At 34.6% G+C, this 27574-nt stretch overlaps 4 protein-coding genes across 7 annotated transcripts; 1 reads left to right on the top strand and 3 right to left on the bottom strand.

Moving 5' to 3' along the window:
• Window positions 1-90: 90 nt before the first annotated feature.
• On the top strand, window positions 91-6749 carry LOC145636150 (putative disease resistance protein RGA1). 4 transcript variants are annotated; one of them, XM_081687617.1, is made up of 4 exons: window positions 91-4182; window positions 5009-5050; window positions 5146-5240; window positions 6358-6749. In XM_081687617.1, exon 1 carries the CDS (start codon window positions 483-485, stop codon window positions 4041-4043), a length of 3561 nt encoding a protein of 1186 aa, XP_081543743.1. In that variant the 5' UTR covers window positions 91-482; the 3' UTR covers window positions 4044-4182; window positions 5009-5050; window positions 5146-5240; window positions 6358-6749. The 4 variants fall into 4 exon arrangements, with proteins under 4 accessions (XP_081543743.1, XP_081543742.1, XP_081543741.1 ...); XM_081687616.1 differs by having other exon boundaries at window positions 91-4198; XM_081687615.1 differs by having other exon boundaries at window positions 5009-5240.
• Window positions 6750-10834: 4085 nt separating this feature from the next.
• LOC145636149 (large ribosomal subunit protein uL29) lies at window positions 10835-12881 on the bottom strand. The gene is made up of 4 exons (XM_081687613.1): window positions 12781-12881; window positions 12528-12663; window positions 12275-12431; window positions 10835-11024 (listed from the first exon to the last, which is right to left on the bottom strand). The coding sequence occupies exons 1-4, from the start codon at window positions 12782-12784 to the stop codon at window positions 10950-10952; spliced, it is 372 nt and encodes a 123-aa protein (XP_081543739.1). The 5' UTR covers window positions 12785-12881; the 3' UTR covers window positions 10835-10949.
• Window positions 12882-16308: 3427 nt separating this feature from the next.
• LOC145636148 (uncharacterized) lies at window positions 16309-21182 on the bottom strand. Its single transcript, XM_081687612.1, has 7 exons — window positions 21022-21182; window positions 20572-20646; window positions 20406-20455; window positions 20230-20294; window positions 16907-16998; window positions 16741-16812; window positions 16309-16657 (listed from the first exon to the last, which is right to left on the bottom strand). The coding sequence occupies exons 1-7, from the start codon at window positions 21022-21024 to the stop codon at window positions 16619-16621; spliced, it is 396 nt and encodes a 131-aa protein (XP_081543738.1). The 5' UTR covers window positions 21025-21182; the 3' UTR covers window positions 16309-16618.
• Window positions 21183-23152: 1970 nt separating this feature from the next.
• LOC145636147 (cyclin-U1-1-like) lies at window positions 23153-24782 on the bottom strand. Its single transcript, XM_081687611.1, has 2 exons — window positions 24262-24782; window positions 23153-23577 (listed from the first exon to the last, which is right to left on the bottom strand). The coding sequence occupies exons 1-2, from the start codon at window positions 24696-24698 to the stop codon at window positions 23346-23348; spliced, it is 669 nt and encodes a 222-aa protein (XP_081543737.1). The 5' UTR covers window positions 24699-24782; the 3' UTR covers window positions 23153-23345.
• Window positions 24783-27574: the final 2792 nt, after the last annotated feature.

Here is a 27574-nt window from a genome sequence, read left to right as displayed (position 1 = left end):
TGCTTGATTGAATACAACAAAGGACTGGCCCTCCAAAAAAAATTATAAAAATACAAGGACCGAAAACATTACATATACGGAGTACTATGTCCGTATTTTCAAAGGACCCCAATTCGTCAGTTTTGAAGATTTATATCCGTTAAAAACGGATTCGGATCGAGACCAGCTGACCAGATTCACTGCCAATCCCTAATATTGTAGTTGTGGATCACTGCGTCTTTAAAATTTCCACACCTTCACCAAAACACAAGGAAAATGGTAAGTGAGAGGGAGAGTGAGTTGTGCTTCAGTATTTACACACCAATCAAACTTGCTTGACCAAAACACAGAGAAAAAGGGAAAGAGTGAGTAGCTAGAGTGAGAGTGAGCTGTGCTTGTTCAATATTTCCACACCAAACTTGCTTGACCAAATTAAACACATAGAAAAAGCAAAAGAGTGAGTGAGATCAGAGTGAGTGAGCTAGAGTGAGAGTGATAGTGAGATGGATCCTTCAACACTTCTAACTCTGGCACAGACCATAATTCAAGTACTAGAGTCTTCCTTTGTTGAGGAATTAGGGTCAGTTGGTAGGTTCAGATCTGAAGTTGAAAAACTCAAAAGCACCATGTCTACTATCAATGCTGTGTTGATTGATGCAGAAGAGCAGGAGATGCAACTAGTTCCGAGACGAAATGTGGAACGCGATTGGCTAGAAAAGCTCAGAGATGTTGTTTATGAGGCAGATGATCTGTTTGACAGGATTGCCTCCGTAGCTCAACGCAAAAGGCTCATGTCAACATGTGATACGCTAAAAGAGGTTCTCCTTTTCTTCTCTCGTTCTAACCAGTTGTCTTTTGCTCGTAATGCATCTCGGGAGGTCAAGATGATTAGGGAGAGGCTTGATAGCATTTCCAAGGATCATCGCGACTTTTACCCTGGCCCCCCATGGGCTAGTGGTCAAGGGAGAATAGTGGCAAAGAGGAGGGAGGACAGTCATTCTTTTGTTTATGCTCAGGATGTTATTGGAAGAGATGCGGATAAGGAGGCAATCATATACATGTTGCTCAATTTCTGTGATCAACCACCCGCTCCTTGTCATAAAAAATCGGCTCCACATGATGGACCAGCTCCCTGTGATAAACCACCGGCTCCCCGTGGTAATAAACCGGCTCCCCGTGGTAAACCGGCTCCCCGTGATCAACCACCAGCTCCCTGTGACAACAAATTGGCTCCACGTGATAAAAAACCGGGTCCTCGTGATGAACCATCACTGTCTCCATCAGATAAAATGGTTATGTGTGATAAACCGAAATCCAGTCCCGCTCATTTTGTCACATTAGTAGGGATTGGTGGTTTAGGAAAAACTACACTTGCTCAGTCATTCTATCATGACTATAGAATCGTTGCTAAATTTCCATTGAGGATGTGGGTTTGTGTTTCTGATGAATTTAACCTCAGAGATATTCTCTGTAAACTTCTCAATTCAACCAGAACTCAACATCTTGAAGTTGAAGAGCTCCAACACCGAGTTAGGCAGAAGATTGATAAGGAAAGATACTTGCTTGTTTTGGATGATGTATGGAATGAGGATCGTCATGAATGGCTTAAACTTGAGAATTTGTTGATTGGTGGTGAAAAGGGAAGTAGTGTTGTGGTCACTTCACGCTCCAAAAGGGTGGCGGCGATAATAGGAGATGGTCTATCTTATGAATTAAAGGGCCTCTCTCCAAAAGATTCATGGAGTTTGTTTGAGAAAATGGCATTTAGAAATGAAAAGGAGCGGATGGATGACGACCTCATCGACATTGGACAACATGTTCTTAAGAAGTGTGCCAATGTTCCCCTTGCAATAAGGGTTGTTGGAAGTCTTCTTTATGGTCAGACTAAAAGCACTTGGCAGACATTCAGAAATCTAGATTTGATAAACATGAAAAGGGATGATAAAGATGGTGTATTGCCAATTTTGAAGCTAAGTTATCATCATCTTACCTTGCAATTGAAGAATTGCTTCAATTATTGTGTCTTATTTCCTAAGGATTATTGGATAGAGAAGGAGATCTTGGTAAATCTATGGGTTGCATACGGTTTCTTATCACCTTCAGAGGGTCAAAGAGTTCAAGATGCTGCAGAGGAGTGCTTTATGATTCTTTTGCAAAGGTGTTTTTTTCAAGATGCTATTAGGGACGACAATGGTGAAATTGTGAAGTGCAAGCTTCACGATCTGATGCATGATGTTGCTCAAGAAGCAGTAGGCAGGGACATATTGGTTGTAGATAATGTGAGCGAGTTGAAGAAAAAAATTAGACACTTATCCTTCAGTAGATTGGATCTCGGAAATAGTTCAAGCTCTTTCAGCGAGATAGAAAATATACGCACACTATTTAAGCTGCAGCGTACTTATTCTGTAGCCGGAACTAGGGAGATTAGAGAATTTCTTAAAAAGGCAAGATACTTGAGGGTATTATGTTTAACTCGGGAGATCAAAACCTTACCGAAGGCAATAGATAAACTAATTCACTTGAGATATCTTGACCTGTCTCATAACCATGAGTTAGAGTTTCTCCCTGCAACGCTATGCAAGCTGAATAACTTGCAGACCTTAATACTAAAAAAGTGCTTGAATTTAAAAGAGCTGCCAACGAAGTTAAGCAATTTAGAGAAACTGAGGTGCTTGGATATTGAAGGTTGTAGGCTGGATCATATGCCTCCGAGGTTTAGTAACTTGACATGCCTTGAAAAGTTAACGCAGTTTGTTGTTAGCCACAGTCAAGTTGGACAGGCAAATAGAGGAACACTTCAAGACTTGGAAGCACTTACAAATGTTGGAGGCACTCTTACTATAAGAGTCCATGGATTTTCAACATGTCAGGTCACCAAAGGAGCTAAATATGTCAGTGGCATGACACATCTGAAAGGTTTACATATAGAATTAAGTTGTCTCCTCAACGATGATGCAAGTTCGACATTATTGCTAGAATGCCTTCAGCCCAGTCGTAATGTTAAACATTTCAATCTATCTGGGTATGAAGGTGTGGCATTTCCAAAATGGGAGTCAATTGAAGATTTGAAGCCATCACTTCCAAATCTGGTAGAACTCTCCCTTAGTGATTGTTCCAACTTGCAATATCTTCCTTTATTGAGCCAACTTCGTCATTTGAAAACTCTTAACCTCATTAATTTGGCTAATCTGGAAGACATAGAGAATTGTGATGGTGTACAGGATCATCAGCCAGTGTTCTTTCCGGACTTGGAAAAGCTCTATTTAGAGGGTTTGCAAAAATTGAAGAGATGGCAAAAATCCCCCTCAGAGTCAAAAGTGACGAGCTTAGATTATGTTCGTAGCCCAGTTGCTAATACATTTCCTTGTCTCATTGATCTAAACATCAGGAGATGCCCTTACATGACCTCCATTCCTCTCGCTTCAAGTGTCAGAAGTTTGATTCTTTCCCTTGATGCCCCCTATTCTGAATCATTTATGATGAGTTCAAGCTGCTTGACTGGTTCTGGTGAGCTAACCATAAAATTTTGCTACAATGAAGATCTCAAAAGCTTATCTATAGTCGAAGAGCTATTTCGGAGTCATCTGTCCACCTCCCTTTGTTCCCTGCATATTAAGGGATGGCCCTACTTAACGAGCCTTTGTGGGGGAGGATTGGAGCATCTCACTGCGCTGCAGACTCTTCATTTATCGGGACTTCCTGATCTAGAAGAGCTAGAGGATGGCAATCATAGTCATCTACCTTGGAAATTCCTTACCAATCTCCGTGACCTGGAACTACAAGATCTCCCGAAGCTTGTGTACCTTCCACAAGGGATCCAGCACTTAGTAGCCCTTCAATACCTCCGTGTCGAAGAATGTCCTGGGTTTAAACTCTCGGCAAAGTGTGCATCTCGTTTAACATCTGTCAAATTTCTTTTTATATATCGGTGCGATGGTTTGAAATCATTGCCTAAAGCAGCACTGTCAGGACTTCCTTCTCTTGAACAAGTTGAGATCAAAAATTGTGAGCTTCTCGATGATTGGGTCTACGAACTGTCGCCACTTCCTCCACGGCGTTTTTAGACCCTTGAGTCCAACTCCAAATCCAAGAATGAGTCCTAGAAATCAAGCAGGCTGCAAATAACTATAGGTGCGCTTCAGAGGGGACAACTGACAAACCCCAACAAGAGTAAGATGGAATTGCTGTACAGCCGACTAGCGTGTAAGTTATACAAGTGGTATGTATAAGATGGAAGTATATCGTTAGTTATTAAAACACGGAGGGAGTATGTAATTTTTTTGAAACTGGAGGGAGTATGTAATTTTTTGTACTTTTTTATTGGATTTGGTTTTAGTGTTGCTAATAAATGAGTTATAGATCTATTATTGAATGACTTCAATGTTTCTTTAGTTTCTAAATAGGTTAGGCCATAAGGCTGAGCAAGATGATCTTAATCCAAAACGATAGAAGAAAAAGTAAAGAAGAAGAATTTGGTGAAATACCCGCTGAAGGATTTAGTAGACCCATGTCTGAAATTTTTAAACAACTCAACAAAAAAGTTTCTTGATTCTCTTATTAGTGTTCGCTCTGAAAACAGGGTTTCTATCAAATAAATTCCATGGTAATTTCTGCAACTTTTTTTTTGTTTTTGATTTCACAGTTTTCGGTGCTTTTTAGCTCAATTGTAATCAATTGATGCTGGTTTAGTCTATTAGACATGGGTATGTGTCCAAGAGTTGGATTTGGCTATTTATTTTTATAGAAATGTCACATTGAGGATTCGACACGGGTACTTGAGGTTGATTGAAGAGTTGGAGTAATGTAGGTGTTTGATTGGTCAACTTGATATTTCTTCAAAATTATCAGTTATAATGGTGCTACACTTGTTTGGTCTGTTAATGATTGGTTTTTTGTTAGACTGTCGGGTAATGTGTCTACTTAATGGGGATTAGGATTGATGGCGTGTTTTGTGTTTGAGTAATAATGATGATAATTTATGAATTTTGTGCTTAATATGCTGCTTAGTTGGTGTTTTGCACTATTACAGGCTGCGAATCGAATCATGAACTTACATGCTCCAGGTGACCAGGTATTCAACAAAGCATTGGTTTTGTAGTAATTTTTAGGTGAATGTTTTATTTTCCCTTATAAGCTCGGTTTTTGCCATAATGTCATGGATTTCAGAATGGTTGGGCAAGGTTCGGAATATCACATTCTCACCTGATGGCACGTCTGTAATTGTTGTTTGTCGCATTACACTCCATGGGACGGATGCTGAGGTATATGTTCTTATATTTTATTAGCTCCCCTGCCATTCATTGTTGGATTGTTATACTTATGATTTTGATTGGAAAAGAATGTTGGGTATAGTTTAAGTATAGCAGAATAAAAGGTTACATCCTGTTTGTATATGAAAAAGTATGAGATTGCTCAAGTTAATCTAGACTAGTCAATTTCCCTGGAGCAATCAAATCCTATTGCTCCATATAATTATAGTCGTGGCAACAAAATTTGGATGTTACTTTCTTTATGGACCAGTCACTTCTTCATTGCAGTGTTTCAGACTCTCTTATAAACTAAGGGTGGCTTTAATAGTGTGTGGAAAGGCTGTTTAAAGTTGTATATTCATGTTAGTGTATGGCCTTATTTGGTAATGAGTTGGTCGTCGGTTTCTCCACTGGGCTCATATGAACCTTTGTGTTGGCCGTTGTTTCACAAAGATATAGGGTGAAATCAAGTGTTGCTTGTTAGCAGTTTATGTGTAAAACATTCCACACTGGGGAAAACAGCTGAAAGCCGTTGCTTTTCCCATCTGACTAAAACCAATGCCTTTTTTAAGGCAACCAAATATCCAATTACCAAATATTATTTTAAGAAGCCTTTTTTTTTGCCACATGAAAGCAAATTCCAATGATCAAAGAAGGCCAATAATTGATTGGGTTTATTGATGAAATACATGCATGATAATTAGGACATAACAGCATAACTCATATAAGTATACATCAGTAATGATAAGTTTTGTATAGTTTTGTGTGTGTTTTACCTCATATGTAGCCCAAATAAAGACATTGCTTAAATTAAAGTATTATGGATAATCTTTTGAAGGAAAGCTAATGGGTTTAGTATACTAAATGCTGGTGAAAAACATTAATGATGCTGTATAATTTTGATTTGGCGTATCATGTTTTTTTTGGTTTATTCCATCAGATGAGCTATTTCTTTCTTCTTTTAGTTGCGGCCCTTGACCATTTGATCTCCATTGCAAATTTGCAATTGCTTTCTTTACCTCATTTTTGTTCTGTTGGACCATTTATTTTGTGTTGGTTAGCTTTTTGTTTTCTGGTTAAGGTTTCAATTGTGAAATATGTGCAATGAAGTGAAAATATGGATTGGCAGGTATTGCTCAAGAACATTAAGCAACTTTAGTTCGAATGAGTGGCAAGAAGTGACCCATGGAAGATAATTGAGGCTTCAAGATTTGGGTTGGGCGTTTAGTGCTGTTTGTGTTTGGTGGAGTTGATGCCTCATTTGTTACAATTGTTAGATGTCTATTTCCTATGATGTTGGAACTAGCAGCCTTGGAAAAATCAAGTTTCAGAAAGGATGATCATAGTTGAGAATTTGTTAGTTTATACTAATATTTTCGTAAAAGTACTTTGAACTTTGAAGAAGTGAAATTAGACGGTTGAATGTAGCTATTGACTATTGTGTTATGTGGAGTTGTGGAGCCTTTTAGGATTAAAGAGGGTAATAGTATATGATGTTATGTAGTTGGTGCTAATTTATTATTCTTGATGTGATTTATGTTTGGAAATTTTGATTTATGATTCAATCCACCAAACTTATACAATGATATATCATAAAAAGAAACAAAAAAAAGTGAAAAAAAAAAAAAAAAAAAAAAAAAAAAAAAAAAAAAAACCTGTGACACATTATAAAAAAAAATTTAAAAATTTAAAAATTTAAAAATTAAAAAAAAATTAAATAAATAAATAAATAATAAATAAAAAAAAAAAAAACAATTAAACTAGACCAACAACTTCATTATACATGACTACAATTATAATACAAAAACGCGCCACGTCAAGCAATCAAACTAGTGTATAGAAAGTGATGCATCTTTAAAAAACCGGACCAAGTATAAAAGAATTAATATATTAAACACTGAATAATATATTATGCACTGGGTAATAAGGTTATAGGGAAACAGGGCTCGTAAACACAAAGTAACACAAACAACCAATGATATCTTGAAGGGCACTTGGTGACGGAGTTTGAGTGATCGACTGATTGGGGCTGGTGATGGCTAATCAATTCAAATTGGTCACAAGCACGTTCAAATCACAAGTTCTTAGCATCTAGTGAGTAGGGAGGGTTGAGTATGGCACAATATCTATAAAAGTCTTTCAACTACACCAGCATTAAAACATTGTTTTGAGTAACAATTTCAATTTTAAGTTCTCATATTCTCTCTCCTTTCCAGTGACTTGTCAATCGGGTCAAGTTTAAACAGAATCACTAATAAAACTCTGGTCACTTTGAAGTTTGAATTGATTATAATAAGAACTACTCCCTCCGTATTTTATTACTAACTCCATATTACAATATTACAAGGAAGATGTTATACATAGTCCTAAGGGCTACATATAAATATTAAATGTACTCTTTAGAAAATTGTTTAAATTTTAATAAATCATGACAAAAACACACTAATTACACTGATTTGCGCGCGTTTTTGTCATGAATTCCTAATTTAATACTATTTTCAAGTGTGTATTTAAGGCTTATATGTAGCCCTAAGGGTTATGTATAGCATGGGGGTGCCCCCAGTTTAAACAAGAAGAGTTTCTCTAGTGGCAATTGTGTAATAAAAACGCTTATGGCCTGTTTGGTATGGAGCATTTCATTTGAAATGCTGGAATTGGATCAAACACCTTGTTTGGGTAATCCAAAAAATTTAGAATTGGAATTGGCCCAATTCCAACCCACTTAAACTTAAGTTTATTTTTCATAATTTGAAATCCATCAAAAAAGTCTGTCATTTGAAATCCAAAAAAGTAACGACAATGCATCTTTCTCTCTCCTCGTGCTTTCTCTCTCTTCTCATGAGCTTTCTCTCTCTTCTCGTTCGCTCTCATTGCTCGTTTGCTAGGAATTTGTGCGAAACCACATCTCTCTACAAGGGTTGTTCAATTTGTTTAGCTTGAATTTGTTGTGTTATTGGTTAATTTCTGAGAAATTTAGGTTTTATTTTCTATAATCTTAGGTTTAATTGTGTTGGATGTTCTTGGTAATTTTCTGATTTTCCTTCAGATTTTATTTTTTTCCTTTGAATTGGCCTAACTTTCCTCCAAATTGGCCCAATTTTCTTTCTATTATGTATTTTTTTTCCAATTGATTTCGAAGTTATATGCATGCTTTGATTGATCTGTAAATTATTTATCTAATGAGTATTTGGTATGTTTATTTCATTCTTGATAGTTTCTAAATTTGTGTAAGATTATCTTTAAACCCTAAAATCCATAATTAATTGTTGAAATCAATTGTTTACTGCAAAGAAAGGAGCAATTTTGTTCTAGACATGTTGCTGCTAGTAAGCTAATAGTGTAATTTCCAAGGAGTCTAAATTCCAAAGGACAAGACAAAGTGTTGTGAATAGGTTCGTAAAACAATAGATTCGATGAGTTCAATATGATTAAAAGATGTATCGAATTAGCAGAGTTAGTCTAAATTTTATATGTAATGATGAATTGATGATGATTAGTAGATTTGTTTAAGTGTGAGTGAACTTGAATTACAACTTTGATGTAAGTATGTTGTATTTTTGTGGTGATTTTATTAGCATAATTTGCCTTTGTTTGAAATTCTGGATTTGAAATACATTGTATTACCAAACATCTTATTAGCATTTGAAATTCCAAATTCCAAACTCATAATTTCCCAAACAAATGACTTGGAATTGAATTCTAGCAATTGAAATTCTGGAATTGAATTTCACTATTTGAAATGAAATAAGAGTATCCAAACGCAACCTTAGAGAATTGTAGACAAATAGTATCATAATCTGAATATTTTGACTGTGAGTTCCACTGATCTGGTGAGGTGGACCATTGTAGACAACATTAGATGGTGAAATTAACAAGTTTGTTCAACATTCATCGTCACCAGCGGGAACCAACAAATCTGATCAGAGGGTCAGTCATAGAAGTCGAACGAAATTGTTGTGTCGGTTGTGTCATTGGTGGGCTTGATTATTCCAGATCTAAAGGTTCATCTTTCACCTCCACCGACAACACCATCATCTTCCTCTTTCGTCTTTCACCTCCACCGACAACAAACACCAACACCATCTTCTTCCTCTTTCATCTAGATCGTCTCCACCGACAACAACCACCATCATCGACGGAAAACATAGGCGGCTTCGCCGCTAAAATTAAATTAAAAACCCTATAAGAAAGGGTATGGCTGGTCAACCCAAAGGGTAAGGGTGACCGTCCTCCATTGAAGCTTTGCCACCAAAGCTCGAATTCCTCCATTGAATTTCGCCGCCAACGAAAAATCCTAAAAAAATTATAATAATTAAGGGTATATTTAACCCCTTATGGATAGGTGTTAGACGCTTGTGAGCTTTCCCTCCATTGAAGCTACTACATACGAAGTCTGCACCACTTCAACAACAACAATGCTATCGATCACCGCCGCTTTGGGCTAGTAGGTTCTCAAGGGGGTAACTCTAAAGGGGGTAAAAATTACAAGTTAAAACATTTAACGTTCCGTCAAAATTAAGAATTAACGGCTTTTGTCAATGAAAGTATGCAAAACAGACCAAATTACCCATATAAGAAACACTCCTTGTTTCTCAAGAAGAGAAACTACATTCCATACTTTCAATCCTTAATTTGTGTTAACTCTAGTTTTAATAAGAAGGGAGTAAGAGAGCCAACATTAAACATGTGGAGTATTATCCTGGTATAACCAACTATTAGTCTATTACGGTCTAACCTAATTAGAGCATCATATTTCATTATAAAAAAAACAAAAAAAATTAAAAAAAAAATGTTGGAGCATTACGTTATTCTATTGCCCCCTATCTTCGAAATACATATTCGGTGGCATGACAGTAATTATACAAGTTTCAACCTAAACAGAAAACACCATATAACACCAGTTTATGGCTATTGGTTTGGGCTATGTGGGTTGGGGACGTGAGGTAGGTCACAAGGTTGTGACATAAAGTTCACAATGTTGGCCAAAATTGTGGAACTCAATCCAATAACTCAGGGTTCGTTTGGCATTGTTGTGGTTTTCTGTTTTTTGGTTTTTAAAAGTATAGGATATATGTCCCATAATGAATCAAAAATTATTTAAACATATTAAAATTATAATAATTTTGAAAACTGACAACAGAAAAGTAGAAACACCTTTTTCTTGTTTCCTGTTTTTGGTTTTCAAAAAAACAGGAAACTGAAAACAAAAAATGATGCCAAACAAGCCCTGAGGTTTCAATTTCTTGTAAATGTTTTAATCACACAAGAACAAGTTGGCAGGCCACAACAGGTTCAAGTCAAGTTTCCCGTCAAAAAAAGAAAGGTTCAAATCAAGTTTGACCCACAGATTTTACTGGTTAAACAGTTAGAGATTAATTCAAGTTTTGGGTAAAAAAAAAAGGTGGTTCAAAATCCACTATGTAGGTCAGGTTTGCCAATCAGGTCAAAAATTGATAGGTCCAAACCAAATGATACAGGATCCCATTAACTTTTTGTGCTGGATCGTATCAACATGGCCAAGATCACATGACCTTTCTCTGTCAAAATTCAGACAAACCACAATTCTATTTAAGAATACAAAATGCAGGCAACATAAAATCACAAGGTAGAAGATAAATAGCTCATGTCATAATCTGAAACATCACTTTATAGAAGTTTAAAAAACATTTGAACAAAATTTCCATGAAATGTGAAAACCGCCCTAGATTATAGATACCTAGCCTACACCTTGATGGCATACTTCCTCATGGGATAGTACCTCTCCCTCTTCTTCTCCCTTTCGGTCTTCAAAGATGCCTGCAGAAAGAAAGAAGAAATCATAATTAGAGACCTACAAGTCATAACTTCCAAAATATAAGCCAATTAAACAGTGAAATAAAAATTCTATTGTCCTATGCCAGAACCAAAAAAGGGAAGAAAAATATTATGAATATGATTACATCACTCCTCTAAACCATAAACTGTTTGATGAGGCATATGCAAACAGCAACAATGTCGCAACAGCTAATCAAGTTAAACAATGGAATCATGCACTCGAGGTTTTCTTTTAAAAAAAAACGGTAAGGAGAAGAACCCTGACCGAACCATAATAGTTATCCGCAAGCAAGAGAATTAACATCAGAACTATCATGCCTACAAACTTTGACACGACTTTTTTCTTATAAAAAAATTATTTGGTAGAAATTATAATAACTGCCACAACTCCCTCCATTATAACATATATCCAATGATGCAATTTAGAATGATTACAACCGTCCTAAATGTCTAATACTCGTATTATATGAGCTTCTAAAGCTCCTCTATCTATGACAAGTTTTATTGACAAGTAATGTACTGTAGCCTTTTAGCACTGCACTTAGCTCACATCAGCTTACATCTCTAAACTCAACTCCCTAACTTTTCTCTTATAAATTATCCCTTCTTAATTAAGGCTCGTAATCTTGAGGTCATAGTCTCAAATAAACAGGAAGGGGTCGAAAGACAGGAAAAAGACTGCTAGTAGCCATTGGGGTGACTAGACAAATACAATCCATCTACAAAACAACACATTGATTTCAATAATCTACACTAAAATCAAAATTAATCTAACGCCTTATTCAAAGGTACTTCGTATGAGAATAAAAATGAAAATCATTCAAAGAGCGGCATTTCAGAACACAATTTGTCCTCTCAAAACCAACAAAAAAATTGTAATTCAACATGCCTCCTTATATTTACCGAACCTAATATACTAGCGTGCACTGCGGTTTCACTCGTACCAAACCATTACCATCACTGTTAATCAATCAAATGACATAGCACTTCAACCTTCAAATCTCAATATCAAAATGCCCATAAAAACTTAAATTTCCTTCAATCTAATAGTAAATCCATTTCGCTCAACATTCAACAACATACAAATACAATCAAACCCAAATACAATTTACAATAATGAATTCAGATTCAAAACCTCGCAATATTATCCACAACAACACAATAAACAAACTAATTTACAAATGAACAAATCAAATTGGCAAAACAGTATACCAGTAGATAGAAGATAATACCTGGTGCTTAGTGAGACGACGACGAATGGCACGGGTCTTCTTGGGACGAAGATCAAGTGGCAAAAACTTCTTCTTCTTGTATGCTTCCCTCAATGCCGACTTCTGCTTCTGTGACATCACTGTCAATACTTGAGCAATCCCTAATCTCACCACCTTACTGCAAAATCCCCAAAACAAAACCCAATTAATTCAATCAAATCATACAATAAAACCCTAAAATTAAAAACCCTAGAAAATTGAAATCAAAACATACATCTTGGAGAGCTTGTTAGGAGCACCGCCGGTAACCTTAGCAACACGGAGAAGAGCGAGCTCAGCCTTGAGGTCCTTAAGCTGATTCAATAAATCAGCCTTAGGCTTTTGCCTCAACTCATGCGGTTTAATCCTTGCTGCAAAAAATTCACACAAAATAATGTAAATTGAATCGAAAACTACAGTAGGAAAACATTGAAAAAGCTTGAATTCATCGAAAATGGAGGAGAGAGAGAGAGAAATCGGAAGTATACCCATTACTGCGCTACTGAGGTGGATTTTTGCTGCAAACGACGGCGAAAATGGAAAACCCTAGAAAGGAATGGCTAGACTAAATAACCAAGGTTTATAGTGATTTAATGAATATATATATGTGGACTGGAGTTAGTAGTTGGGGCTTGTTTTATGAAGTTAATGGGCCTAGTATTGCAATAGGTTTATTGGATATTGGGCTTGTTTAATAAAACCCGAACATTACATTTATGACCCGTTTTAGACCCGAACCTGGATTTGGTAGACCCGTCGGATCTCGATCTGGGTTTCCATTTTCCAAACCCGACGGGTTCGGGTCAGATCTGGACTTAAGATTAAAAAAAATAAAAAGAATAATAAAAAACGGATTTAGATTTGGGTCCGAATAGATCTGACCCGTTGTCATCCCTAATTATGATTTATGAGGGCTTTATATGGTTCGATTGGTAGCCTGATATACACGAGAAATGATTTTGGGATACAAAGTGAGAGTACAGTTTGTTTATGCTTTTTTTTATATACACTAGAATACAGAAGCGTGTCAAAATTAATTTCAGGTGTTCTCCTATGAAAAAGTTTAATGTTTGGCGGGGCGATTTCCCTAAAGGCTAGAAGCAATAAAGAGTCTTTCTAAGTGCAAGAGTTTAATACAAGTCAACGATCAATCACCTTGACTTATGCAACACTATTTTAAATACATTTAGTTACCCTAATGGACTAGTCTTCTCGAAGGTCTTTCGCTAAACCGAAAACGAAGAAGACCGAGAATGTCAATCTTTCTTTAGTAATGTCGGATAAATGTGTTTATTTGGGTTGGAACGAATCGGTTCAGGTAAATCTGATTATTTGTTAATTTTCATAGCTATACAATTTCGGTTTTGTTTGGTACATCTCACATTCTTTCACTCTCCCTATTCACTCTATGTTGTATCCTAATTTGGTACTCCCTCCGCTTCAAAATAATTGAAACTTTTTGACTTTTTTTCACTTCATATACTCCCCCTATTCTCATATAATTGATACATTTAAAGAACAAAGATTAAGAAAGTTTGAGTAAAGTTGATTTATTGAATTGTTTATTAAAATGAAGTTAGTGGAACTTTATTTTATTCATAAAGTGTTGGGCCATTATTAAAGGTGGGCATGGGTCGTGCCGGCACGCGGGCGGCACGAGCCAGGCACGATTCCGGCACGGCCCGGCACGGCACAACCACTGGCACGGCAGGGCACGGCGGCCCACTTGTGGGCCGTGGGCCGTGCCGTGAACACAAATGTTGAAATTTGGCACGGCACGGCACGGGTACGATCGTTGGCACGCCGGCACGGCCCGCTGGCACGACCCGCCGACACGTTATTTTTATAATATATATATCGATTTTGTATAATATATATATTTTTAAAAATAAAAAAAAATTAAAAAACCGTGGTGGCCCGCGGCACGGCCCGCCAAGCACGTGGGTCGTGCCATGCCGTGGGCTAGGGTGTGCCAAAACTTGGCACGACACGGCACGGCCCGCCACCAAGCTGGCACGGCACGGCACGAGCCCAACCCCGGCACGGCCAAGCACGGCCCGCGACGGCACGGCACGATGCCCATCTTTAGCCATTATGCAAATGGAAGGGGTGAAGGGTTTTTTTAATATTAATCAAAGGGGGGCCATTGTGCAAGATAGAAATCAATTAAATATTAATGAATCATTGTCATTTTTAGTAATGTATCAATTAATCATGACCAGACAAAAATAGAAAGTGTGTCAATCAAGATTAAAGGGAGTACTAGCTTTGAGTATGATTTCTATAGTAATGTAATAAAAACAAATATTATCATGAAATATGTTGCTATCATGCTATATATATATATATATATATATATATATATATATATATATATATAATCAAATTAATGAATTAACATGTATGTCAAGTTTAACTGTGTCAATTATTCTAAAACATAAAGCACTCATTTTCACTCTTTTTTTTTTTATCTCTCTTAAACTTCAAAAAACCTTTGTTGACTATTCTCTTTCACTATCAAACTTCATAACACCAATTTCTCTCTTATCTTTCACTCCTAAACTTTATATGGAATATCTTTTCTCTCCATTTCCACACTACTTCCACTCCCAAATTTCATAACACATTTTCTCATTTTTCTTTCGTTTGCACATTTCATAAGACTAAAGGCACTTACTTTATTTTTCTGCTAATTTCGAGCTCAATTTGACCCTTAAGAGCTGAAATGACCTCTAAAATCTTAACCGAATATTTTTCAACACGTAAACCAATGAAAAAGTTAAATCAGGCTGCAATTTACAATTTATAAGAACTTTTGAGTTACAATTTGCAATTTTATTTTAAATGGCTGCAATTCGCAAATTACTAACTTTAAATTGCTGCAATTTGCAAATTTTCCTACACGAAGTATCTTCTTAAATTTTTTAGCTAAAAATGATAAATCATCTAATCCAAGTACGTAATCCTTGTTTTCTTTCTTCTTTTTCGCTGGTAATTTATGCTCAATGTTTTTATTTTATTTTTTTTTGGAAATTTCACTTGTTAAATAAGCAAACATTAGTGAATTTGGCATATCATCAATATACCTAGAGGCGAAATCAGAAATGACACTTGTCATAACTTGGTTAAAAAGTTTCCCTCCAAAAGGGTTTTTTTTTTTTTTTTTTTTTTTTTTTTTTTTTTTTTTTTAATCTCTCAAAGCTTCTTAGAGAAGTATTTAATTTAATACTTACTTTACAATAATATTTCTTTTCTATTTGGCAAGTATATTCATTTTTACACATTCAACAAAGATTTATATATTTATTTATTTTATGACGGGAACAAAGTCATATAATACAATAATGTAATATTATCTATAACTTTGTAATGTAATCCATGGTTATTTTAATTAGTCGTGCATGCATTTCTTCCTCTGTTTTCTTTATAGATTCAAAAAAATTGTAATTACAGAACTTTCATCCTATTTTGCAATTTGAATCAAACTAATGATAAATAGTAAAATAATTGTATTAAACTAATGATAAATATTGAAATTACTGTGCATGGCACGGGATCTAACCTAGTTATAACTAAAAGGGGAAGTAGCTTGAGATTCTTATGTGGCATAATCATAACTATATAGACAACAAGTTACACTACTCAACATACTTTCTATCTTTGCCAAAAGGAAAAAAAAATTAAAAAAAAAAAAATAAATAAATAAAAATAGCTTTTCGTCTACGGACTATCTGGTTGGTGAAAATCTTATTAGCTAGCAAAAGTGGGCAGTATGACACACGATGAGTCGCATTGCGCAAAACCCGACAGGCCAACCTTCCCCAAATACACAACAAGCATTATGATAGCTATACGCAAGACACTAATCAACACCAAGACTACACACCAAGACACATGCATCAATATAGGCAATTGCCTCATATGGGAGTTGTTGTGCCAACTGCCAAGGTATCAGCACACGACAGGAAGGATTCAAACAAGGAAAAGAGAGCAGTAGACAAACATGAACAAGAAAATAGGAAACTTTGACCCATATTAATTAGAGGTGGTCTCAATCTCATATAGAATAAACGGATCATCGTTTCATGACAGTATACACATGACAAAAACAATGGCCTCTTCTCCAAATGTACATCCCACTTCAAGAAAAGCGGGTAATGTCTTAAATTTATGTTAAACAGCAATAACCAACTGCTATCATAGCAATCAAATACATAAACAAGCCAGGTTTTTTCTACTCAGCATAGTTACACGACTCAAAATCAAAGAAATCTTGCAAGCACTAAGTAGGTCTTTAGAACTAGCAGTTCTTTAGCAGCAATGAATCTAATCATCATCGTCGAGAACACTTCGGCGCCTCTGGATCTGAAAAATTAGAGTACAAAGCACAATAAGAGAACGGAAGCTCAAATAGAGAATTGCTTGCTTATGGGGTCAGGACAACTTACAGTCACTTTGGTTTGCTTAGCTGTCTGAGTATTAATTTGCTCCAACAGTGATATAAGTTTTTCCTCTGAAACCTGTAGTATCAAACATCATATTACCTCTATTAGATTTCTTTCAATAAACTACCAAACACTTGGTTGTTCCCATATAAAAGGGTTTTTGTCTGACCTTTTCAACAATTTGACCCATCTGAGCAGCTCTTAATATAACATCCTCAACTCCTCTAGCCTTTTCAGGCTTAACCAGAGCAATCCGAGAAACTGTTGATCAGAAAAGAAAAAAAATGCATTTAGCATTAAATAATGGCGTTGATCTAGAGAGCCAATCTAGTTATGTAAATGAAAGTGGCATCTGTTGATAGCCCACAAATCACGCTATAGTGCAAAATTCACTATCCCCGCATTTCTGGGTGTTTTATGGACTAATTTAGGCTTCTAGCGATTAGAAAGAGCATAAATTAAAATTTGAATTGTGCCTAACATCTAATCAAAGCTAGGACGAAGCATATACTTATTGAAAATAGCTACTCTGTAATAGTAATGTTTTACCCTGGCCTCAATATAATCAGTGAACTTTATAGTTCAAATCAAATTAGGTAATCTACAATAGCACATTTCATCATGCCACCAAACTCATATGACTTTCCTGGCAGCAATATCATTAGAGAAAGATACTTCATCATATAGTTTACCAAGTCGTAAATGTACGAAGGAAAATCACAATTTACTTCAACAAGTGTAGATAGCATCTTGGCAAGATTAAAAATAGGAACCATTAGATCCAAACTTTCTTCAACAAATAGGCATTCTAGGCTTCTAGCCTTGGAAAAAATACTGATGCACCACAAATAAAACAAAAGTTCATTTGGCCACAGCCGGAATTGTTTATTTCTCAATGCATTGTAAAGATGTTGCAGTGATTGACCACCGGGGTGGAGGGGACTTGTTTATTTCTCAATGCATTATAAAGATGTAGTAGTGAAAGATACTTCATAATATAGTTTACCAAGGGAGTTATCCAACTTGTCACACAAATACAAGCACAGGATACAGTGATACACAGCTTAAAACGAATGACTTAACCCCCCAAAAAAAATTTAAAAATAAAAGAACTATTTACACCAAAAGATATTATCATCAAATTCTATGCTTTACACCATTATGGGCATGCTCAACAAAAGATATTATCATTAAATTCTATGCTTTACACCATTCTGGGTATGCTCAAGATTGTTTAGCTCATGCCTATTCTTTTCTTGAAAGGGAGTGAAAATGTGTGGCTAATACAACATCTAAGTAGTAGCTGCCAGACAAGGGTGAAAGGGTGTGGTTTGAGGACTTTCCAAGGAAGGTCACTGATATTGTCACGAGTCATCTCCCACACCAAATAAGAGCATTGGATGGGTCACTAGGCAACAAGGCATAATTGTAGCTAGGGGGCTTGCCCATGGTGCCGGGGGCACACTTCCTCCTATAGAGCTTAATTTTGTCATGGCCTTGTAATTCTAGTAAACACACATTTGACAATAACACAATTATAGGTCATTTGGAGGGGAAAATGGGCTCCAAATGGGCTCAAATTTGGGGGACCACCATATTTTAGGTCAAGTAAGACCACAATGGTGTCGGATTTCCAAGATGAGGTCTAGAAATTTGAGTTTGGACAGCAAGGAGTCCGAAAAATGGGAGAGAGTTCTAGAAGGTTTTGGACATCTGTTGTGGAGTATTCAAGAGGGGATAACTCTAAAATATTCAAGAAACATCTTGTTTATAGCAGAATGTTTCTAGGTTCTTCTATGTATGTACATATGAGGTGCAATGTTCTACCAGTCTTGTGCATTCTAGGCATGGATGTATGTAAACATGTAGTGTCTAGTGCATTCTAAGCATGGATGTATGTAGTGTTGTATGTAGTTCCTTTGGAGGTGGGAACACTCTAGAAGGTAGTCTAAAACCCTCCATTTGAGGAGATTAGGGATTTTCTAGAGAGTTAGAGATATGAAAGATGGATGCGTATAAATAGGCCATCCCACCCACTTGTACATATTAGCCAACACCATCAAATTGTATTCTCCTTTCAAGTAATCAAAGCATACTTTAAAAACACTTGTGAGCAATACGTTAGCCATAAATCGTAGCTCACTTAGCTTGGCAGAATCAAGAGAAGTCTTGACAGTAGTGGACAACATGCATAGGGACTAAAGGGGCTTAATCAAAACGTGACAATAAGATATGAAAAGTTATATACAGACATGGCATATGTTTCACATTGAAAAAATGGAGGAGAAGATACTTTTTCGTGCCATGCTGGAGAGCTTTTTCAGTTGTTACCCTTTTTGGTCACATTAGTTAAGGAAATTATGTAAACAAATATTTTGGAGAGATAAATGTCCGCATACTATTCTAATTTTTTTTAAAAAAGGCAATCAATATATGAATAAAAAACAATTAAAAGGAAAAATAAAAATTTTACATATCAATAAGGATAAACATGTAAATGCACATTGTAAAATGTATATTCCTAACCGTGTCACGGCGCAGAAAAAGTGCAATGGTGCTTTTGCGCGTGCAAAAGGATAGATTTTTTGCGTTTCTGGACTCTTTTGGCCGTAAATTACGACCAATTAATTTGTGATATGCATAATTCCGAAACATAAAATAGCTAGAATTTCATATTTCAATAATAATGTCTCAGAATTTTATAATACATTGCGTGACCGGTCATATTCTTTGACCAATGCAGACAAGAGAGAGCTAGAATTGTTTCATGCAAGAGGTTTATTAACATTAAGGAATGTAGCAATTGAACATGACTTTTTGAGAGCAGCCTTAGATTATTGGAGTCCGGAAACCCATTGTTTCAAGTTCGATTATGATGAAATCTGTCTTTTGCCGGAGGAGTTTGGTGCTATCTTTGGCTTTTCTCGTTGCAGTGCCTACTCTACGTGAATATTATTACCAACATTTTAGATAGGGATTAGATAGGGAATTATTTGGATGATATCCTTCCGACACCCCATATCCTAAAACAAACTCACCATTCCCAATTTACATAAAAGTTATATTGAAAACTCAAAATGTTTGATAGCTCAAATGTTTGTAGCTCAAACACTTTCCCAATTTTTCAATATCTTCTTACTTTATTTTTTTTTTTATTCTTTTTTTAATCCAAATTTAGATCTAAACTAGTGGACAAGTACATTAAAAAAAAGTGATGCTCGCTAATTGGTATTATTTATAGACTCTAATTTTAGTCAATAACTTAGGTATTCAACAAAAACTGTTCAAATTTACAAGTAATCAAACTCTTAACAAGGATTAAAAAAAAAAAAAAAAAAAAAATCTTAATGTTTGATGATGATGATTGATGATGACGACAAAATAAAAGAGTAGCAAATTATTTATTCAATTAAACTCATAAGCAAATACTCAATATACTAGTAGTAAATAAAAAATAAAATAACATCATATTAATTTGTTATCTGAGCTTACGTCTTTCACGTGCTTCGCTGGAAAGAATCTGAGCAAGCATCATCTGCCTTCGTTCTTCAGCTTCCCTTCATATCATATGCCAAACAAACCAAAAAACGTTTAGCACAAATTAGAAACAACACATCAAACAAACATAAACTCATACCACCAAATCACCCAGTAACAAATAATCATACAATTTTGCCTCTTCTTGAGCCTTCTGTTGTTCAGGGTTCTGCTGACTTCCCTAATTGAATGAGGGATACTGTCAGTAAAATACTATACACAGTGCAGTAACAAATAAATCACACAAAAGCTTGAAAAATCTAGAGAACAAATCAACACGATTGATCGAGTTAATACCGAACCACCTCCGCCACGTTGTGCCATCAGCTCCTGCATTCTTCTTTGTCTGATAGCTTCCAGTTCAGGATCCGCCTACATATACAAAACCCTCAGCATCCAAACAAATACCACAAACATGTATACTCTGTCATTATAACCCTAGAATTTCATGAAAAATTCCCAATTTACACTCTTAATCCCATTATTTCAAATTAAAAACACACCCTTAAATTCAAAACCTTTATCATAAATTAACAGGAAACACTTAAATTGAACCAGATTCCAGCAAAATTACCAAACATACACATTTATTTACAACAACAGTGAGTTAAAATTAAAATTAAAATTAAAATTAAAATCAAAATAAACAAAAACAAGAAGTAATCTAACATGTTTTGACTAAGAATTGCAGAGTAAAACCCTAAATATGGAGAAGAAAGAGGAAGAGGAGAGAGAATTTGGACATACCATTGTTAATGGAGGTAAGGTTTGTAGCTAGCAGCTAACCGAGATTCAGGCGATGTTGGAATTTAAAAAAAAGCGTTAGTAAAACGCAAGTTTTAGGAGCCTCGTCTAGTGCGATGCAGGACAGCAGGAAGGTTATAAAGAACCCCAATATGCTATTGCAGATTCTATTCGATATTGGCTCTTATTAGGGTGCTAATCCAGCGAGTCAATCAGTCAATTACGAGCAAAGGGTTGCTCGACTCGTGTTCGCTGATTTTCGATTCGAGACGAGTTGATAACGAGTTGCCCATTCAAAGGTTTATGCCATTTGAATTTCAAATATTTGTTGATTATATTTTATTATCTTTATATACTGCTCCCTTCAACCCTTTTGGCCTAATTTTAGTCTCAAAATAATCGATCTATTTGCATTAAAATACCCACCAATTTACAACAATATTTGTGCAAAATTAGCTTCTTCATATCAATTTTTGTTATTTCGTGTATTTTTAATACTATGTCTCTCTACTTTTTTACAAACCCCGTGTAAATTTATTTTTCTGATATGTTTTTATTTCTTTTTATTTAAGTTTCTTAATAACCGCAAAATCAACCCAAAAGGGTCAAAGTTTTGGGACGTAGGGAGTAGTAAATTTTTCCTACTTAAGTTTATTACTCCGTCTCCATCCCAAATTACTCGCAATGGTTTGACATTTTGCACTATTCACACATTTTCTTTTGACCATCTCTTTTAACTATTATATAAAAGTCAATGTTATGTAAGATGTTGTTGGGTCTATTTTAATATATACTTTCTTAATGTAAACTTTTAATAACTTATATAAATTTGTAATATAATATATCAACGGTCAAACATGTGCATCGGCAAGCGTGACCAATCAAAATGTTGCACGTAAAGTGGGACATAGTGAGTAGTATTATTAAGAGTCAAGGTAAATTTTTGCTTTTAAAGATTAAGGAATAGAAAAATATTGAATTTCTTGTACGCTTATCGAGTTTTGAGCACGAGCAAACTCGAGTCGAGTTTAGATCGAACATTGACCGAGTCAAGTTTAAATTGCTCGTAAGTTGCTCTGCTCAATTAGCACCCCTAGCTAGGATACATAGAAACTTCTTCCAGTAGTCGGATTTGATATTTTTGATAGAAGGGAGCCCCAAGGATCTTTTTGATAAATGATTTATGTTTATCTAAGTAACGGTTTTGTGTGAACTGCTATTCAAGTAGTTGTTTTACTCATAAACAACAACAACAACAAAAAAAAAAAAAAAAAAAAAAAAAAAAAAAAAAAAAAACTAATCTACAATATTGCCATTAGATAACACAATTGTTTTTCATCAAGAAAATCAACTTGTATTTTCTCCTTATACTACCCCACCCTTAAAGTGTCACTAGTGAGGATTGAACCCCCAACCTCAAGGTTGAAAGGTCTTATCCTTACCACTAGACCAAGTTTTAGGATTGACGTTTTCTTCTATGTATTTTGTACATGTACCCATGCAACCTAAATTATTGGTAGTCTGACTAGTCTCAAATTTTTATTGTAAATTTATTTTAAAGAAAGATTGATTCATTAAATAAAAAAGGTTGTATGACATGTACAAAGAGATTTAAATCTAACAAATACATGACGAATGAATCAAATAAAAATATCAACAAAGATACGATCGTTGTTGCAAATCGTTCGGCAATGGGGTCAATCGATCAATTATAGCTGTGAAAAAAGAATATATTATTTGATTCATCTGTATGTATTCAATTAAAGAATGGAAGAAGTATAAATTTTGTATCATGCATCTCTTAATGTTCGTTATGATGCAACATATATTATAACAAAGTGCATTTTAACCTAATGTCCCGATTTCATCAAGAGATGTTGGGATCGATTCTCATCACTTGCCCTTGTGACTCACTAAACACCAAAAAAATTTCATATAAAAAGTTTTTTTTTTTTTTTTGAATAAGATGTCAAGTTAGCTACTCGTACTAAACAAGATTATAATTGCCTAATTGGTTAAGATTATTCATCTTGTAACCTAGATATAGCAAGGCCGAAATTTCTCATATGCAAGTGTTAGAAGAGGATCCCTTATCTGCCTTCCCCTCTCACTCCCAAGTATGTACTCCACAGTGTTTTGATCAAAATAACCGTAGAAGTTAAGGTCTAGGTAGAATATTTCTCCTCACCTTATAAATTAATTAATGATAAATAAAATATAAAAATATATGTTACATAGTAAAAGTTAGAAGAAAAAAAAAAAAAAGATACAATTGTCTTGTATACTTTTCTACCTAAAATTGAAGCACTTTGTGTTTTTCATTGCAATCAAATACCATTCACATCATCTTTGATATCAAAAGCTAGTGGTTGCTGAACTCTTTTAAGTGTAGAACCAATTCTCAAATCTTCCTTCTCAAGGTACCAACAATAGCTCTGAAATATGGGTGAACTAACCATGACTTCAAAATTCAATAAGAAAAGTAATTCCAGCTCCAATCTGTTTAATTCTGAGTTGCTTACTCCTCCAACTTTTGCATAGAAGGCGTTGTTGTATTGCCTGCCATTTATAAAATTTATCGATCAGAGTCACTTAAAGTGTTAATTACTTTTTTTTTTTTTTTTTTGTTAAATGCAACAATTTTTTTCTTGAAAGAACACTCTTAAATAGATATTTGTTATAATATGTCACTTATAATATTTGAAAATATATTATATATGTCACATATAATATTTCACTGTATTTTTCTCCTCTTATGATATTTTCACCTAGTTGTACCACTTTCTCACATCCTTGTTTTTAAATTAACTTTTACTCTCTAAATTTTTTTTTTTTTGGTACTTTTTAAATTTCTAACAAAACCCAGAATATTTTTGCATTACTAAAAACGAAGGGAATACATAAAATTGATAAATATGGTTCTTTATCTTATTAATTACCTACACTTGGGTCTATTTAAACTAGTCAATTCCCAAAATTATGCTATTGATGCTCTGTTTAATGAAGTTGTATTATATATCTTACCTAAACTTGGGTCTATTTAAATTAGTCAATTCCCAAATTTATGCTATTGAAGCTCTATTTAATGAAGCTGTATTATAATTTAGAAGATGCATGTGACAAATCTAATTAAAACTAAAACACATGACATATGATAATATCAACTCAACTCTAAAACTAATACTATGAAAATTGTAACACAACTCTATAGAGGAGGAAGAGGGATTAAGATAGAGAGCGTACACATCGTCAAGCATCTTAGAGGCGATCATAACACTTGTGAGGAGCAACCTATGCACGTTAAGTGAAATAACGAGCAACTCGGGATGTTTATGCACCAATCTATCTATGTACACATATCCAACCACAAAACAAGATGGACTACAATTTGTGTACTTGAATAGCCTCTCCAAGTACTTGGCTATACTTATGTTTGGCGCTCGGACCCCATTGAACACCTTCAAGCTCATTCCTAGCTCACCCGCCGCCAATGGCCTAGGACTAACATAATGAATCAAGTTGTTACGACCATTATGCTCTATAAGTGGATCATTCCTAGTCACTAGACGTTCCAAAATCGCGGCTAAGATGAGCAACACCCTTGGCGTTGTTGCCTCGGCTGCGCTTGTCTCTGGCTGCTGCCCGCCAACATGATCTTCACTTGGTATAGTAGCCAACATTATTATGGTTGTTACTTAAGCCATTTTATGAACTTTCATTTTAGGGGTTAAAGTTTGGCGGGCCAATTATTTGGTGGTGAAGGGTTGTCAATTGGGATTTGTGTTATCAACTTCGGGTGATTATCAAGTAGGTATATGACACGTGTACTTCTTGCCATCCTTATAAGAGTGGACTACATGTATTTGGAATTTTGTATGCTGACTTGTCAATCAAAGGAAAATCACCAAAGTCCAACGTTGATGAAAATTCTACTCGTACTCCATTCTATTGCATGATTTACGCATTCTAATGGAGAAAGTAGAAATGGAGGAATGCTATGTATTTGGTACATAATATGACAGTTCGTAAATATTTTTAAAATAAACATTATTAGTACCACTAAGATGTGAAATGTATCATTATTATTACAATAGTACTGTAAATAGTTAAAATTACACTAAAGATTGTTACAGTAGTATACTTTTAAGGCAAAAACTAATAAGCGCCCCCGGGGCGTTAGATAAGAGAATTAAAGTGCAAATATTAGAATAAAATTAACATTAATTACACCGAATAACGCGTGATTTTGTCATGAATTTCTAACTTAATACCATTTCAACCAATATAATTTATCCTTATCTAACGCCCCGGGGCGCTCGTTAGCAAGATCGTACTTTTAAAGCTAATATATGTACCATTAGGTCATGAAATTATGCAATGAAAAAAAAGGTCATGAAATTATGCCACTGAAGTATAATGGTATAATAGTAGTTTTGTTGTAATGGTATTAAAATGACTATAGTGGTACAATTAAAACCTGAAAATTAAAGTGATAATATATGGTCCCATCACCTTATTGAGTTATGGTTGTACTAAAACCCTGTTCTCTTCACCTTAAAAAAAAAAATAATATTAAGTAAAAATAATTTCAGTTCAGTAAAAATAAGTTCAGTTCAGTAAACTTAAGTTCAGTTTAGTAAAAATAATTTTAGTTCAGTAAAAATAAGTTCAGTTCAGTAAAATTCAGTTTTTTTAAAGAAGAATTATAATTAAAAAAAAATCAGTAAAAATAATTTCAGTTCAGCAAAAATAATTTAAGTTCAGTAAAATTAATTTAAGTTCAGTAAAAATAATTTAAATTCAGCAAGTGTAATTTTGTTTCAGTAAAAATAATTTCAGTTCAGCAAAAGTAAGGTGAAGAGAACAGGGCCTAAGTTACCATTATGCCCATGTTATGTACCAATAGGTACATAACTTTCCTCCCTTTGAAAGGCCCCATTCTAATGTGCAAAGTACATTTTAACTTTAGAGTTTGTCATCTCACATGTCACTCCTAGAGTCTGTTTTAGTATTAAATTATTGATTGATACGAGTCTTAATAATTAAGGATTATTCAAATGTGTATAGTATACAACATGTCATTAGCATTTAGCACTAAGTACAAAATAGACCTTATACAATTCTAGGCCCATCAATAGATGTTAAACAACCCCAACACATACAAAACCCAATCACCATAAATCCGATAACTTACGAATAAAGCCTAACTTGGTATCGACTCATTGTTTATGAAACCAATTAAACCCAATAATTCAAGATTTGAAATTCGATCTAACCCTAAAGAAATATACCCAAAAATACCTTATTAGACCTAGACCTTTATTTACCCAACCTGAAACTACCCATGGCCCAATTAAACTCGACTTAAAACTTATCTATAACTAGCTTAGGCCCGGCCCCGTGCCATGCACGATAAGTGTAATTTTTTTTTGTAAAAAATAATATAATATTTAACAAATACTTTAAAGTAATTTCTTTTAATATCAATAATATGAATTAGTTTTATTACGGAGTATTACTTTTTTTTTAACAAAATTACTCCGTTTATCAGATTATTAAAAAGAGTTGGAACAATATTTTAGGTAAACCTGTATGGAAGAATTATGAACACTCAATAAAAAGTAATATTTTTTATTATAAAGATAAATAAAAGATTTGAAATGATATTATTATAATTGTATCAAATATATATATTCACAAAAAAAAAGGGGTTAAAAAGGGAAGGAGGGATTTGGAGGGTAAAAAACAAAACTAAGATGTGATACGTGCACTCCTCGTGTCTGTTTACGTATTAAATTGTTGATATTATAAAAACTCAAAGGGACTACATGCTACCGCCATGTGTCACCGTTCCTTCCATATGACTTGGCACCACATACATGAGCATTAGGTGTCTATCTTATGTGTCATCATTCATCACCTTAAGATCCTTATGTGTAAACTTTGTACTTAATTTTCCTATATAATGTAACTCCTAAATAATTGCACATTAAGACATTAATCACACACTAATTGTTGTTGATTCCTTGGATGCTAATTTTTAGAATTCAATATCAGTAAAGCAATTATATGAAGTACTCCGTAATATTTACATAAGTTATTATTTTATTTTAATTTTGACAAAAAGTTATTAATATAATTTTATTCACTTATAAATTTTGTTGAACATTAACCTTTTAAATTTTATTTACTGTCAAACTTTCAAATTTTTAGTGATCCGGGGCATCGCCCGGGCTAATAACTAGTTTATTAATTAGTTATTGACTTATTGAATATATGGAGTCCAAAGGAAAATTATAAAAATATAGTTAATGGGGGTTATATTATTTAATTGCTAGTAAAAGAGAAATTATAAACAAGTGCAAGTGGGGTTGGTAGGAAACTAGGTTGCACGGAAACGGGAAATGGAAACAGAAAAACGGGGAATCGGGGAAACGGATATTTTAACATATTGAGAAACTGGGATACGGAAAAATAAATAAATAAAATACATTTTAATTAGAAAAAAATACCAAATTGTCAGAAATAAAAAAAGAAAAATAAAAAACAAAAATTG

Source organism: Chenopodium album, chromosome 6 (genome assembly GCF_948465745.1).
Source record: "Chenopodium album chromosome 6, dcCheAlbu1.1, whole genome shotgun sequence".
Taxonomy (NCBI): Eukaryota; Viridiplantae; Streptophyta; class Magnoliopsida; order Caryophyllales; family Amaranthaceae; genus Chenopodium; species Chenopodium album.
This window is presented reverse-complemented; position numbering and strand designations above follow the sequence as displayed.